This window comes from Pleurodeles waltl, chromosome 9, assembly GCF_031143425.1.
Source record: "Pleurodeles waltl isolate 20211129_DDA chromosome 9, aPleWal1.hap1.20221129, whole genome shotgun sequence".
Taxonomy (NCBI): Eukaryota; Metazoa; Chordata; class Amphibia; order Caudata; family Salamandridae; genus Pleurodeles; species Pleurodeles waltl.
Window position 1 is genome coordinate 1,186,564,754 of NC_090448.1, and position 15,697 is coordinate 1,186,580,450.

General features: G+C 53.5%; 1 protein-coding gene across 3 annotated transcripts in view; it reads right to left on the reverse strand.

Moving 5' to 3' along the window:
- Nucleotides 1-15,697, reverse strand: part of SLC25A21 (solute carrier family 25 member 21) — a 688,489-nt gene that overhangs the window by 88,360 nt on the left and 584,432 nt on the right. For all 3 annotated transcript variants that reach the window (XM_069209140.1, XM_069209141.1, XM_069209143.1), the window contains one exon: nt 5,591-5,650. In XM_069209140.1, the coding sequence (XP_069065241.1) occupies nt 5,591-5,650 (60 nt within the window). The remainder of the gene's footprint in view (nt 1-5,590; nt 5,651-15,697) is intronic.

Genomic DNA, 15,697 nt, shown 5'->3' on the forward strand with positions numbered 1-15,697 from the left:
GCTGCCACCCAGGGCAGCCTCAAGTATCAACCTCTGCGGGCAGAAACCAAACACAGGCAAGCAGGGAAATGAGAGAAGCCACAAACCACAGCCTGGATACTCTGGGGCGAGGGGGCGGTGCTGATGCCACCCCTCCACACTGGAGAGGGGGTGCCACAGTGAGGCAAGTGAGGGCACTGAGGGAGAGGTACTGCCACAGTGAGGCAAGTGAGGGCACTGAGGGAGAGGGAGTGTCATAGTGAGTAAGAGGGGGTGCCACAGTGAGGTAAGAGGATGTGCCAGAGTGAGGTAAGAGAGGGCACTGAGGAAGAGGAGGTGCCACGGCGAGGAAGAGGAGGTGCCAGAGTGTGGAAGAGGAGGTGGCACAGTGAGGAAGAGGAGGTGCCAAAGAGAGGAAGAGGACGTGGCACAGTGTGGAAGAGGAGGTGCCACAGAGAGGAAGAGGTGCCACAGTGTGGAAGAGGAGGTGCCACAGTGTGGAAGAGGAGGTGCCAAAGAGAGGAAGAGGAGGTGCCACAGTGTGGAAGAGGAGGTGCCACAGAGAGGAAGAGGAGGTGCCACAGTGTGGATGAAGAGGTGCCACAGAGAGTAAAAGGTGCCACAGTGTGGAAGAGGAGGTGCCACAGAGAGGAGGAGGTGCCACAGTGTGGAAGAGGAGGGGCCACGGTGAGGTAAGAGAAGGCACTGAGGAAGAGGAGGTGCCACAGTGTGGAAGAGGAGGTGCCACAGAGAGGAGGAGGTGCCACAGTGTGGAAGAGGATGGGCCACAGTGTGGAAGAGGAGGGGCCACGGTGAGGTAAGAGAAGGCACTGAGGAAGAGGAGGTGCCACAGTGTGGATGAGGAGGTGCCACAGAGAGTAAGAGGTGCCACAGTGAGGAAGAGGAGGTGCCACAGTGTGGAAGAGGAGGTGCCACGGTGAGGAAGAGGAGGTGCCAGAGTGTGGAAGAGGAGGTGGCACAGTGAGGAAGAGGAGGTGCCAAAGAGAGGAAGAGGACGTGGCACAGTGTGGAAGAGGAGGTGCCACAGAGAGGAAGAGCTGCCACAGTGTGGAAGAGGAGGTGCCACAGTGTGGAAGAGGAGGTGCCAAAGAGAGGAAGAGGAGGTGCCACAGTGTGGATGAAGAGGTGCCACAGAGAGTAAAAGGTGCCACAGTGTGGAAGAGAAGGTGCCACAGAGAGGAAGAGGACGTGGCACAGTGTGGAAGAGGAGGTGCCACAGAGAGGAAGAGGTGCCACAGTGTGGAAGAGGAGGTGCCACAGTGTGGAAGAGGAGGTGCCAAAGAGAGGAAGAGGAGGTGCCACAGTGTGGAAGAGGAGTTGCCACAGTGTGGAAGAGGAGTTGCCATAGTGTGGAAGAGGAGGTGCCACAGAGAGGAGGAGGTGCCACAGTGTGGAAGAGGAGGTGCCACAGTGTGGAAGAGGAGGTGCCAAAGAAAGGAAGAGGAAGTGCCACAGTGTGGAAGAGGAGTTGCCACAGAGAGGAAGAGGAGGTGCCACAGTGTGGATGAAGAGGTGCCACAGAGAGTAAAAGGTGCCACAGTGTGGAAGAGGAGGTGCCACAGAGAGGAGGAGGTGCCGCAGTGTGGAAGAGGATGGGCCACAGTGTGGAAGAGGAGGGGCCACGGTGAGGTAAGAGAAGGCACTGAGGAAGAGGAGGTGCCACAGTGTGGAAGAGGAGGTGCCACAGTGTGGATGAAGAGGTGCCACAGAGAGTAAAAGGTGCCACAGTGTGGAAGAGGAGGTGCCACAGAGAGGAGGAGGTGCCACAGTGTGGAAGAGGAGGTGCCACAGTGTGGAAGAGGAGGTGCCAAAGAAAGGAAGAGGAAGTGCCACAGTGTGGAAGAGGAGTTGCCACAGAGAGGAAGAGGAGGTGCCACAGTGTGGATGAAGAGGTGCCACAGAGAGTAAAAGGTGCCACAGTGTGGAAGAGGAGGTGCCACATAGAGGAGGAGGTGCCACAGTGTGGAAGAGGATGGGCCACAGTGTGGAAGAGGAGGGGCCACGGTGAGGTAAGAGAAGGCACTGAGGAAGAGGAGGTGCCACAGTGTGGAAGAGGAGGTGCCACAGTGTGGATGAAGAGGTGCCACAGAGAGTAAAAGGTGCCACAGTGTGGAAGAGGAGGTGCCACAGAGAGGAGGAGGTGCCACAGTGTGGAAGAGGATGGGCCACAGTGTGGAAGAGGAGGGGCCACAGTGAGGAGGAGGAGGAGCCACAGTGAGGAGGAGGAGCCACAGTGAGGAGGAGGAGCCGCAGTGAAGAAGAGGAGGGGCCACAGTGAGCAAGAGGAGGGGCCACAGTGAGCAAGAGGAGGTGCCACAGCGTGGAAGAGGAGGTGCCACAGAGAGGAAGAGGAGGGGCCACGGTGAGGCACACGAGGGCCTGACGGGGAGGGATCACATACCCAGCCTAGAGAAGGAATGAGGGGGGAGGAGGAACTTAGGCACCAATCCCTGGGCTGGACCAACGTGCTGGGTCCTGGAGTGGCCATGGTGCCAGGCCTAGACTAGACCAGAGTGCCATGCCTCTGACTGCAGCACTGGGGTGCTCAGGATACCAGGCCTTATTCTAGAGTACCATGCGTTTGACTCCACTACGGTGCCAAGGGACAGACCCCACGCTGCAACAGGGTGCCAGGATTTGGACTGGGGCAGATAGCCAGTGGCTAGACTGCATCAGAGTGCCATGCCAAAGACTCAACTAGCGGCCAGGCCTTACTCTGCACCAGCTGCCAGGCCTCACACTGCACCAGCTGTCAGGCCTTACACTGCACCAGCTGCCAGGCCTTACACTGCACCAGCTGCCAGGCCTAGCACTGCATCAGAGTGCCATGACAAAGACTCAACCAGTGGCCAAGCCTTACTCTGCACCAGCTGCCAGACCTTACACTGCACCAGCTGCCAGGCCTAGCACTGCATCAGAATGCCATGCCAAAGACTCAACTAGTGGCCAGGCCTTACTCTGCACCAGCTGCCAGACCTTACACTGCACCAGCTGCCAGGCCTAGCACTGCATCAGAATGCCATGCCAAAGACTCAACTAGCGGCCAGGCCTTACTCTGCACCAGCTGCCAGGCCTAACACTGCACCAGCTGTCAGGCCTTACACTGCACCAGCTGCCAGGCCTTACACTGCACCAGCTGCCAGGCCTAACACTGCATCAGAGTGCCATGCCAAAGACTCAACCAGTGGCCAAGCCTTACTCTGCACCAGCTGCCAGACCTTACACTGCACCAGCTGCCAGGCCTAGCACTGCATCAGAATGCCATGCCAAAGACTCAACTAGCGGCCAGGCCTTACTCTGCACCAGCTGCCAGGCCTAACACTGCACCAGCTGCCAGGCCTAACACTGCACCAGCTGTCAGGCCTTACACTGCACCAGCTGCCAGGCCTAACACTGCATCAGAGTGCCATGCCAAGGACTGCACCAGCTGCCAGGCCTTACACTGCACCAGCTGTCAGGCCTTACGCTGCACCAGCGGCCAGGCCTTACACTGCATCAGAGTGCCATGCCAAAGACTGCACCAGCCGCTAGCCCTTACACTGCACCAGCTGCCAGGCCTTGCACTGCACCAGCTGCCAGGCCTTACACTGCACCGGCCGCTAGATCTTACACTGCATCAGAGTGCCATGCCAAAGACTGCACCAGCTGCCAGGACTTACACCGCACCAGCCACCAGACCTTACACTGTACCAGCCACCAGGGCTTACACTGCACCAGCTGCCAGGGCTTACACTGAATCTGAGTGCCATGCCAAAGACTGAACCAGCTGCTAGCCCTTACACTGCACTAGCTGCCAGGCTTTACACCGCACCAGCCACCAGGCCTTTCACTACACCAGCCGCCAGGCCTTACACTGCATCAGAGTGCCATGCCAAAGACTGCACCAGCTGCTAGCCCTTACACTGCACCAGCTGCCAGGCCTTACACTGCACCAGCTGCCAGGCCTTACACTGCACCAGCTGCCAGGCCTTACAGTGGACCAGCTGCCAGGCCTAACACTGCATCAGAGTGCCATGCCAAAAACTCAACCAGTGGCCAGGCCTTACTCTGCACCAGCTGCCAGACCTTACACTGCACCAGCTGCCAGGCCTAACACTGCATCAAAGTGCCATGCCAAAGACTCAACTAGCGGCCAGGCCTTACTCTGCACCAGCTGCCAGGCCTAACACTGCATCAGAGTGCCATGCCAAAGACTGCACCAGCCGCTAGCCCTTACACTGCACCACCTGCCAGGCCTTACACTGCACCAGCTGCCAGGCCTTACACTGCACCGGCCGCCAGGTCTTACACTGCATCAGAGTGCCATGCCAAAGACTGCACCAGCTGCCAGGCCTTACACCGCACCAGCCACCAGGGCTTACACTGCACCAGCTGCCAGGCCTTACACTGCACCAGCTGCCAGGCCTTACACTGAATCTGAGTGCCATGCCAAAGACTGCACCAGCTGCTAGCCCTTACACTGCACTAGCTGCCAGGCTTTACACCGCACCAGCCACCAGGCCTTACACTACACCAGCCGCCAGGCCTTACACTGCATCAGAGTGCCATGCCAAAGACTGCACCAGCTGCTAGCCCTTACACTGCACCAGCTGCCAGGCCTTACACTGCACCAGCTGCCAGGCCTTACAGTGGACCAGCCGACAGGGCTTACACAGCACCATCCACCAGGCCTTACACAGCACCAGCCGCCAGGTCTTACACTGCACCAGCCGCCAGGCCTTACACTGCACCAGCTGCCAGGCCTTACACTGCACCAGCTGTCAGGCCTTACACTGCACCAGCTGCCAGGCCTAACACTGCATCAGAGTGCCATGCCAAGGACTGCACCAGCTGCCAGGCCTTACACTGCACCAGCTGTCAGGCCTTACGCTGCACCAGCGGCCAGGCCTTACACTGCATCAGTGTGCCATGCCAAAGACTGCACCAGCTGCTAGCCCTTACACTGCACCAGCTGCCAGGCCTTACACTGCACCAGCTGCCAGGCCTTACACTGCACCAGCTGCCAGGCCTTACGCTGCACCAGCTGCCAGGCCTTACAATGGACCAGCCGACAGGGCTTACACAGCACCATCCGCCAGGCCTTACACAGCACCAGACGCCAGGTCTTACACTGCACCAGCTGCCAGGCCTTACACTGCACCAGGATAGGAATGCTCCAGGGTGCCAGCACTTAAAATGGGCAGGCCTAAGGCTAAACTGGCAGAGCCGGCCTTAGACTGGAGCACAGTGCCAGAGATTATAGGGCAACAGAATGCCAGATTTTAGGTGGGGCAACAGTGGCAGGCCCCTGACTGAACCACGATGCCAGGCCTTATATGGGAGCCTGATGCCAGCCGCGTTAGGTTATGTTACATTAATTGACACAATGTCATCAATTGTCAAGTGCTAAGACTCTCTGGAAAGCGGCCTCTTGCCACTATGACAGAAGCAAACGATGCCACATCCCAAACTAAGCCTGTGCCACAGAGCATGGTCGGCAGATGGCAGGGCTCAGATCAAAAGAATGTCATGTCTTCTAGTGCCTGAGGATGGGGAGTGTTAGTTCTCTCTTCGCCCACACCACTGTGCCACAACTTCAGTTCGCACTTACCAGTCCTGGGGGCAGCGCCGAGAGGCCCAGCAGCTTCTTGTACTGCTCAAAGGTGAAAAACTGCAAAGAAAGACAGAAAAAGTGACGATGAGACTGTGGGGTAAGGGTCACAGTGAGGCGTGTGCTGTGCACTGAGCGCTGGTAATGAAGTGTCGGTGATGCTTTGGGGTTAAAGTGTGTGTTAGGCTCTGGCATGGAAGTGTCGATGAGGCTGTGAGAGTGAGACTAACATGAAAGTGTCGGTGAGGCTGTGACATGAAAGTGTCGGTGAGGCTGGCATGGAAGTGTCGGTGAGGCTGTGGCATGGAAGTGTCGGTGAGGCTGGCATGGAAGTGTCGGTGAGGCTGGCATGGAAGTGTCGGTGACGCTGTGGCATGGAAGTGTTGGTGATTCTGTGAGAGTGAGACCGTAACATGAAAGTGTTGGTGACGCTGTGGCATAGAAGTGTCGGAGAGGCTGTGGCATGAAAGTGTCGGTGAGGCTGTGGCATAGAAGTGTCGGTGAGGCTCTGACATGAAAGTGTCGGTGAGGCTGTGAGAGTGAGACTGTAACATGAAAGTGTCGGTGAGGCTGTGGCACGGAAGTGTCGGTGAGGCTGTGGCATGAAAGTGTTGGTGATTCTGTGAGAGTGAGACTAACATGAAAGTGTTGGTGACGCTGTGGCATGGAAGTGTCGGTGAGGCTGTGGCATGAAAGTGTCGGTGAGGCTGTGAGAGTGAGACTGTAACATGAAAGTGTCAGTGAGGCTGTGGCATAGAAGTGTCGGTGAGGCTGTGGCATGGAAGTGTTAATGTGGCATGGAAGTGTTGGTGAGGCTGTGGCATGAAAGTGTCGGTGAGGCTGTGGCATGGAAGTGTTAATGTGGCATGGAAGTGTTGGTGAGGCTGTGAGAGTGAGACTGTAACATGAAAGTGTTGGTGAGGCTGTGGCATGAAAGTGTCGGTGAGGCTGTGAGAGTGAGACTGTAACATGAAAGTGTCGGTGAGGCTGTTTCGCTAAAGCGCCACTAAGGCTGTGGTGATACATGAGAGTGAGACTATTGCATGTGTATGTTACTGTAAAGTGCCAGTACGTCTGTTGCACCAAGTGTTAGTGAGGCTGTAAGCACTACTGTGAGAGGCGCTATGGCGTTGATATTTCAGTATGTTTGTTCCAGTTTTATAAAGTGAGGTTTTTGCACTGAAGTGTCAGGTATTCTGTGCTGCTGAAATGTTAGTGAGGTTGTGACAATAACGATTCATTGAGATTTCAGTGAGACTCTCGTGTTATAAAGTGAGGCTCTTGCACTGAGGGTGTGGGTTTGAAGTGCCAGTGAATCTGTGGCATGAAGTGTCAGTAAGGCTGTGGGTTGAAGTGCCAGTAAGGCTGTGGCATGAAGTGCCAGTGAGACTGTGGGTTTGAAGTGCCAGTGAATCTGTGGCATGAAGTGTCAGTAAGGCTGTGGGTTTGAAGTGCCAGTGAGGCTGTGGCATGAAGTGTCAGTGAGACTGTGGGTTTGAAAGTGAGGCTCTTGCACTGAAGTGTCAGTGAATCTGTGGCATGAAGTGTCAGTAAGGCTGTGGGTTTGAAGTGCCAGTGAATCTGTGGCATGAAGTGTCAGTAAGGCTGTGGGTTTGAAAGTGAGGCTCTTGCACTGAAGTGCCAGTGAGGCTGTGGCATGAAGTGCCAGTGAATCTGTGGCATGAAGTGTCAGTAAGGCTGTGGGTTGAAGTGCCAGTAAGGCTGTGGCATGAAGTGCCAGTGAGACTGTGGGTTTGAAGTGCCAGTGAATCTGTGGCATGAAGTGTCAGTAAGGCTGTGGGTTTGAAGTGCCAGTGAATCTGTGGCATGAAGTGTCAGTGAGACTGTGGGTTTGAAAGTGAGGCTCTTGCACTGAAGTGCCAGTGAATCTGTGGCATGAAGTGTCAGTGAGACTGTGGTGTTTGAAAGTGAGGCTCTTGCACTGAAGTGCCAGTGAATCTGTGACATGAAGTGGCAGTGAGATTGTGGGTTTGAAAGTGAGGATCTTGCACTGAAGTGTCAGTGAGGCTGTGGCATGAAGTGGCAGTGAGACTGTGGGTTTGAAGTGCCAGTGAATCTGTTGCATGAAATGGCAGTGAGACTGTTGGTTTGAAGTGCCAGTGAATTTGTGGCATGAAGTGTCAGTAAGGCTGTGGCATGAAGTGCCAGTGAATCTGTGGCATGAAGTGGCAGTGAGACCGTGGGTTTGAAGTGAGGCTCTTGCACTGAAGTGCCAATGAGGCTGTGGCATGAAGTGGCAGTGAGACTGTGGTGTTTGAAAGTGAGGCTCTTGCACTGAAGTGCCAGTGAATATGTGACATGAAGTGGCAGTGAGACTGTGGTGTTTGAAAGTGAGGCTCTTGCACTGAAATGCCACAGTGAGGCTGTGGCATGAAGTGGCAGTGAGGCTGTGGGTTTGAAGTGCCAGTGAATCTATGACATGAAGTGGCAGTGAGACTGTGGTGTTTGAAAGTGAGGCTCTTGCACTGAAGTGCCAGTGAATCTGTGGCATGAAGTGTCAGTGAGGCTGTGGGTTTGAAGTGCCAGTGAGGCTGTGGGTTTGAAGTGCTACTGAAGGTAGGCTGGTGTGGCATTAAAGTGCTGCATCGGCTGCACGTTTGGAAGGCCAGTGAGGCTGGGGTGCTGAAATGTCGGTGAGAGTGTTGCACTGAGGTGCCTGCACGCGTGGGAACCCTTTCAGCAGTGCCCTGGCACACAGAGGGCACTGAGCTGAAAGTATCCTGCTATCACTGGGGTCCCGGAGGTTTACCCCATTACTGAACCCAAACATGGGCACCAAGTGCATCTCTTGACCCTGTGGGTAGTGAAGTCAAGCAGGCTGAGGCTTACACACTGAGATGTAGAGAAGGTAGACTCTCACCTCACCAAACCCAGGATGTGGATCAGTAATCAATGCCAAGCCAGTGCTGTCACCAAGAAAAGACCCGCTTCACCCACAGCACCACAGTAGCGCCTGGACGGCCTCACGGGTGATCAGTGTCCTCTACACGTCCTGAGTGATTGACCGAACACTACTCAATAACCAGAAAACGCATTCAAACATCAATCAATATTGCAGAGAGTTTTACTCAAAGAAAGTTGACAGGGGACTTTCCCTGTTCTTTTCCTGTTCTTCCAGAGGGCCCTCTGCCTGCTGCCCTACTCACCCCGGAGCTGGTGCACTACGAAGCACACCCTGGTGATGCCTACCAGAGGCCGTACAATTCCCGCTGCAGCCTGGGGCTCTCTCCAGCCCCCACATCCCATGCTACCTAGGGTTAGGAAAATGGGTTCACGTGCTATAGGCCATACAGTACATGTATGGTGCACTCCCTCAGGTCATACATGTGCCACATGGAAGGAGTAAAGAACGTGGGTCCACGTGCACCACGATACACCATGGCCAAGAGTTGGTAACTCTGAAAGGTTGGGTGTGTGTTAGTATACTTGAAAGTGACAGTGAGTATGAGTACGTTTGTCTGTAACAGTGAGCGAGAGTGACTATGAGTAAAGAAGAGTGTGAGTTAGAGTGAGTGACAGTATGAGTGAGTGCGAGAGTCTGAGTGAGTATGAGTAACTGAGACAGGGTTAGTAACAGAGTGACAGTGAGTATGAGTGAGAGAGTCTGAGTATGAGTGAGTGAGAGTGAATATGACTAAGTGAGACAGTGTTAGTAAAAGACTGACAGTGAGTATGGGTAAGTGAGAGTCTGAGAAACAGTGAGCGAGAGTGAGCATGAGTAAATAAGAGTGTGAGTTAGACTGAGTGACAGTATGAGTAAGTGCGAGAGTCTCAGTGAGTATGAATAACTGAGACAGAGTTAGTAACAGAGTGACAGTGAGTATGAGTAAGTATGTGAGAAAGTAGCCTCTTACTAGCATGGTTACTGTAGGAAAGTACCATCTTGCCTGGCATGTTACCCCCATATTTCACTGTATATATGTTGTTTTAGTCTATGTGTCACTGGGACCCTGCCAGGCAGGGCCCCAGTGCTCATAAGTATGTGCCCTGTATGTGTTCCCTGTGTGATGCCTAACTGTCTCACTGAGGCTCTGCTAACCAGAACCTCAGTGGTTATGCTTGCTCTGCTTTCCAAATTTGTCACTAACAGGCTAGTGACTAATTTTACCAATTCACATTGGCATACTGGTACACCCATATAATTCCCTAGTATATGGTACTGAGGTACCCAGGGTATTGGGGTTCCAGGAGATCCCTATGGGCTGCAGCATTTCTTGTGCCACCCATAGGGAGCTCTGACAATTCTTACACAGGCCTGCCAGTGCAGCCTGAGTGAAATAACGTCCACGTTATTTCACAGCCATTTACCACTGCACTTAAGTAACTTCTAAGTCACCTATATGTCTAACCTTCACCTGGTGGAGGTTGGGTGCAAAGTTACTTAGTGTGTGGGCACCCTGGCACTAGCCAAGGTGCCCCCACATCGTTCAGGGCAAATTCCCCGGACTTTGTGAGTGCGGGGACATCATTACACGTGTGCACTGTACATAGGTCACTACCCATGTACAGCGTCACAATGGTAACTCCGAACATGGCCATGCAACATGTCTAAGATCATGGAATTGTCACCCCAATGCCATTCTGGAATTGGGGGGACAATTCCATGATCCCCTGGGTCTCTAGCACAGAACCCGGGTACTTCCAAACTGCCTTTCCGGGGTCTCCACTGTAGCTGTTGCTGCTGCCAACCCCTCAGACAGGCTTCTGCCCTCCTGGGGTCCAGGCAGCCCTGGCCCAGGAAGGCAGAACAAAGGACTTCCTCTGAGAGAGGGTGTAACACCCTCTCCCTTTGGAAATAGGTGTGAAGGCTGGGGAGGAGTAGCCTCCCCCAGCCTCTGGAAATGCTGTGATGGGCACAGATGGTGCCCATCTCTGCATAAGCTAGTCTACACCGGTTCAGGGATCCCCCAGCCCTGCTCTGGTGCGAAACTGGACAAAGGAAAGGGGAGTGACCACTCCCCTGACCTGCACCTCCCAGGGGAGGTGCCCAGAGCTCCTCCAGTGTGTCCCAGACCTCTGCCATCTTGGAAACAGAGGTGTCTGTGGCACACTGGACTGCTCTGAGTGGCCAGTGCCAGCAGGTGACGTCAGAGGCTCCTTCTGATAGGCTCTTACCTCTCTTGGTAGCCAATCCTCCTTCCTAGGTAGCCAAACCTCCTTTTCTGGCTGTTTAGGGTCTCTGCTTTGGGGATCTCACCAGATAACGAATGCAAGAGCTCATCAGAGTGCCTCTGCATCTCCCTCTTCACCTTCTGCCAAAGGATCGACCGCTGACTGCTCAGGATGCCTGCAAAACCGCAACAAAGTAGCAATACGACTACTAGCAACCTTGTATCGCTTCATCCTGCCGGCTTTCTCAACTATTTCCAGGTGGTGCATGCTCTGGGGGTAGCCTGCCTCCTCTCTGCACCAGGAGCTCTGAGGAAATCTCCCGTGGGTCGACGGAATCTTCCCCCTGCAACCGCAGGCCACAAAAGACTACATCACCGGTCCTCTGGGTCCCCTCTCAGCACGACGAGCGTGGTCCCTGGAACTCAGCAACTCTGTCCAAGTGACTCCCACAGTCCAGTGACTCTTCAGTCCAAGTTTGGTGGAGGTAAGTCCTTGCCTCCCCACGCTAGACTGCATTGCTGGGTACTGCGTGATTTGCAGTTGCTCCGGCTCCTGTGCACTCTTCCAGGATTTCCTTTGTGCACAGCCAAGCCTGGGTCCCCGACACTCTAACCTGCAGTGCACAACCTCCTGAGTTGTCCTCCGGCGTTGTGGGACTCCCTTTTGTGACTTTGCGTGGACTCCGGTTCACTCTTCTTCCAAGTGCCTGTTCAGGTACTTCTGCGGGTGCTGCCTGCTTCTGTGAGGGCTCCCTGACTTGCTGGGCGCCCCCTCTGTCTCCTCCTCCAATTGGCGACATCCTAGTCCCTCCTGGGCCACAGCCGCACCCAAAAACCTCTACCACTAGCAAGGCTTGTTTGCGGTCTTTCTGTGTGGGAACCCCTCTGCAAGCTTCATCGCGACGTGGGGCATCCATCTTCCAAAGGAGAAGTTCCTAGTCCTCTTCTTTCTTGCAGAACCCCAAGCTTCTTCCAACAGGTGGCAGCTTCCTTGCACCCTCAGCTGGCACTTCCTGGGCTCCTGCCCACTCTCGAGACTGTTGCGACTATTGGACTTGGTCCCCTTGTCTTACAGGTACTCAGGTCCGGAAATCCACTGTTGTTGCATTGCTGGTGTTTGTTCTTCCTGCAGAATCCCCCTGTCACAACTTCTGTGCTCTGTGGGGGTAGTAGGTGCACTTTACACCTACCTTTCAGGGTCTTGGGGTGGGCTATTTTTCTTACCCTCACTGTTTTCTTAGAGTCCCAGCGACCCTCTACAAGCTCACATAGGTTTGGGGTCCATTTGTGGTTCGCATTCCACTTTTGGAGTATATGGTTTGTGTTCCCCCTATACCTATGTGCTCCTATTGCAATCTACTGTAACTTTACATTGATTGCATTACTTCCTTTTGCTATTACTGTATATGTTTGGTATTGTGTACATATATCTTGTGTATATTTGGCATCCTCATACTGAGGGTACTCACTGAGATACTTTTGGCATATTGTCATAAAAATAAAGTACCTTTATTTTTAGTATATCTGTGTATTGTGTTTTCTTATGATATTGTGCATATGACACCAGTGGTATAGTAGGAGCTTTGCATGTCTCCTAGTTCAACCCAAGCTGCTTTGACACAGCTACCTTCTATCAGCCTAAGCTGCTAGAAACACCTCTTCTACACTAATAAGGGATAACTGGACCTGGCACAAGGTGTAAGTACCTCTGGTACCCACTACAAGCCAGGCCAGCCTCCTACAGTTAACCCCTTGTTGGCACATTTGTCAGTGTGTTTGACTGGGGGCAGGGTGCAGAGTACCTGTGTCTGAGGGCACCCCTGCACTGGCAGAGGTACCCCCACATTGTCCAGAATAATTTTCCCAGACTTCATGAGTGCTGGTTTGTAGCGGGTACCTAAGGTACTTACACCTTATACCAGGTCCAGGTATCTCTTATTATTGTAGTGTAGTCAGTGTCTAGAAGCCAGGCTCTCTAGAGGTAGCTGTGGATGAGCAGGCAAGGCTGAACTAGGAGACATGCAAAGCTCTTGCAATAACACTGTAGTCATACAGTACTCACACACATGAAAGAAAATACTCAGTGTTACCAAAAGTAAAGGTACTTTATTTTACTGACACAAGGTCAAAAATACTTTGGAGACTCTACTCCCTTAGGAGGTAAGTAAATTACATAATATATACACTAGTAACCAAAATCAGATAAGTAAACAGTCATAGAACAGTGCAAACAGTAGGAAATACAACGGATTGCAATGGGCCTGGGGCAGCAAAAACCATATACTATGGAAAGTGGAATGCGAATGTCGAATTCCCCCCTAGGCAAGTGTAGTGTGTAGAGGGGCGCTGGGATTGTATGGAAACGCCAAAGGTAAGTAAAGTACCCCACCCCAGAGGCCAGGAAAGCAGGAGTAAAACACAGCAAGTTTCCTCAGAACACACTACAAGTCGTGATGAAGAATTATTCAAGAACCAAGCAAGACTGCAAGCAACAAATGATGGATTCCTGGACCTGAAGACCTGTGGAGAGAGGAGACCAAGTACAGAAGTCGAGGAAGAGTCCAGGAAAAACAGGAGCCCCTGCCCACCTGGAAGAAGGTGCAAAAGTGAATTCTCCGGTTGGAAGAAAAGAACAGAAATGCACCAAAGAAGATAGCTCCTTGGTGCAAGAGACGTCCCACGTCGAGTTGTAGGATGCAGGCTGTTTGCGTCGCTGGATTCCGCCAACAAGCCTTGGTTCACGCAAGTATGTGGTTTGCTTCAAAGAGGAGCTGCCTGGACCCAGGAGGGACCTGGGGGTCTCAACTCAGAATGGGGAGACAGAGTGGGCTCTCAGCACTTTAGAGAGCCCTCAGAAGACCAGGCAGCTCCCACAGGAGTCCCAGAACAAGGAAACAAAGGAGATGCAAAGTGCGGTTGTCGCAGCACTACACAGGAGGATCCCACGCCGCCGGAGGACAACTCAGTGAGCTGTGCATTACAGGATGGAGTGCTGGGGACCTGGGCGACTCTGTGCACGAAGAACTTTTGGAAGAAGTGCACAGAAGCCCAAGGAGCTGCAGAAGACATTGTGCACAGGGGTACTGTCACTGCACGGGAAGGCAAGCTCTTACCTCTACCACATTTGTACAGCTGGACCTTTGGACAGTCGGGGTCACTTTGGTCCACCATCTGTGTTCCAGGGACCATTCTCATCGACGGGAGAGGAGTCCCAGTGTACCGTTTGTCGTTGCAGAGAGGTGCCTGCTAAAGCAGGGAAGTGACTCCGTCACTCCACAGGAGATTCCATCGATTCTTCTGGTGCAGGATGAAGGCAGGCAGTCCTCAGAGCGTGCCAAACATGGAAACTGTTGCAGTTGTTGGCTGGAGCTGAAGTTGCAGGTCACAGGGGTCCTCCTGGATACTTTGTTGCAGGTACAGCAGTTCCTGGAGCAGTCTGCGGTTGATCTGACAGTCAGAAGCTGAAGCAGAGGGTGCAGAGGAGTCCTGGAGGGATCTTGCAAACCGAATTTGAGGAAACACCCAAAGGAGAGACCGTTAATAGCCCTGAGAAAGGGATTGGCTACCTACCCAGGTATGCATCTATCAGGAGTGGTCTCTGACGGAAATTTGACAAGGGACCGGAATACCTCAACAGACGCCTCAGCTTCTACGTCCCCACCCGCCTCCTCCGCTCCTCTGGCCTCGCACTCGCTGCTGTCCCTCGCATCCGCCGCTCCACGGCGGGTGGGAGATCTTTCTCCTTCCTGGCGGCCAAGACCTGGAACTCCCTCCCCACCAGCCTCAGGACCACCCAGGACCACTCCGCTTTCCGGAGACTCCTAAAGACCTGGCTGTTCGAACAGCGATAACCCCCCCCCCCTTTTTCCCCTAGCGCCTTGAGACCCGCACGGGTGAGTAGCGCGCTTTATAAATGTTAATGATTTGATTTGATTTGATTTGACGTCACCTGCTGGCACTGGCCACTAAGAGGTCTCCAGACGGTCCTCACACCTTGGAATCCAAGATGGCTAACACCACGGACACTCTAGAGGAGCTCTTGGCACCACCCCTGGGGTGGTGATGGACAGGGGAGTGGTCAATCCCCCTTCCTTTGTCCAGTTTCGTGCCAGAACAGGGACTGTAGGTCCCTTAACCGGTGTAGACTGGATTATGCAAGGAGGGCACCGTTTGTGCCCTTCAAAGCATTTCCAGAGACTCTGGGAGGATACCCCTCCCATGCCTGTAACACCTATTTCCAATGAGAGAGGGTGTAACAACCCTTACCTAAAGGAAATGCATTGTTCTGCCTTCCTGGGATTGAGCTGCTCAATCCCACGGAGGGCAGAAACCTGTCTGTGAGGTGGCAGCAGCTGGGGCTGCAGTGGAAACCTCAGAGAGTTGGTTTGGCGGTACTGGGGGTCCATGGTGGAGCCCCCAAGGTGCATGGGATTGCCCACCAACACTAGATTTGGATTGGGGGGGGGTCAATTCCATGATCTCAGACACCTCACATGGCCATATTCGGAGTTACCATTGTGAAGCTACATATATGTGTTGACATATATGTAGTGCATGCTTATAATGGTGTCCCCGCACTCACGAATTCTGGGGAATTGGCACTGGACAATGTGGGGGCATCCTTGCTGGTGCAAGGGTGCCCTCACACACAGTAACCTTGCACCTGGCCTTCAGTAAATGAAGGTTAGACATATAGGTGACTTATAAGTTACCTGGTGCAGTGAAAAATGGCTGTGAAATAGTGTGTGCACTATTTCACTCAGGCTGCAGTGGCAGTCCTGAAGAAAGGTTTGTATGAGCTCCTTATGGGTGGCAAAAGAAATGCTGCAGCCCATAAGGATCTCCTGGAACCCCAATGCCCTGGGTACCTAGATACCATATGCTAGGGACTTATAAGGGGGGCCCATTGTGCCAATCAGAATTGGAATATAGAGACACGAATCTATAGTGACAAATTTGGTACACAGAGAGAGCA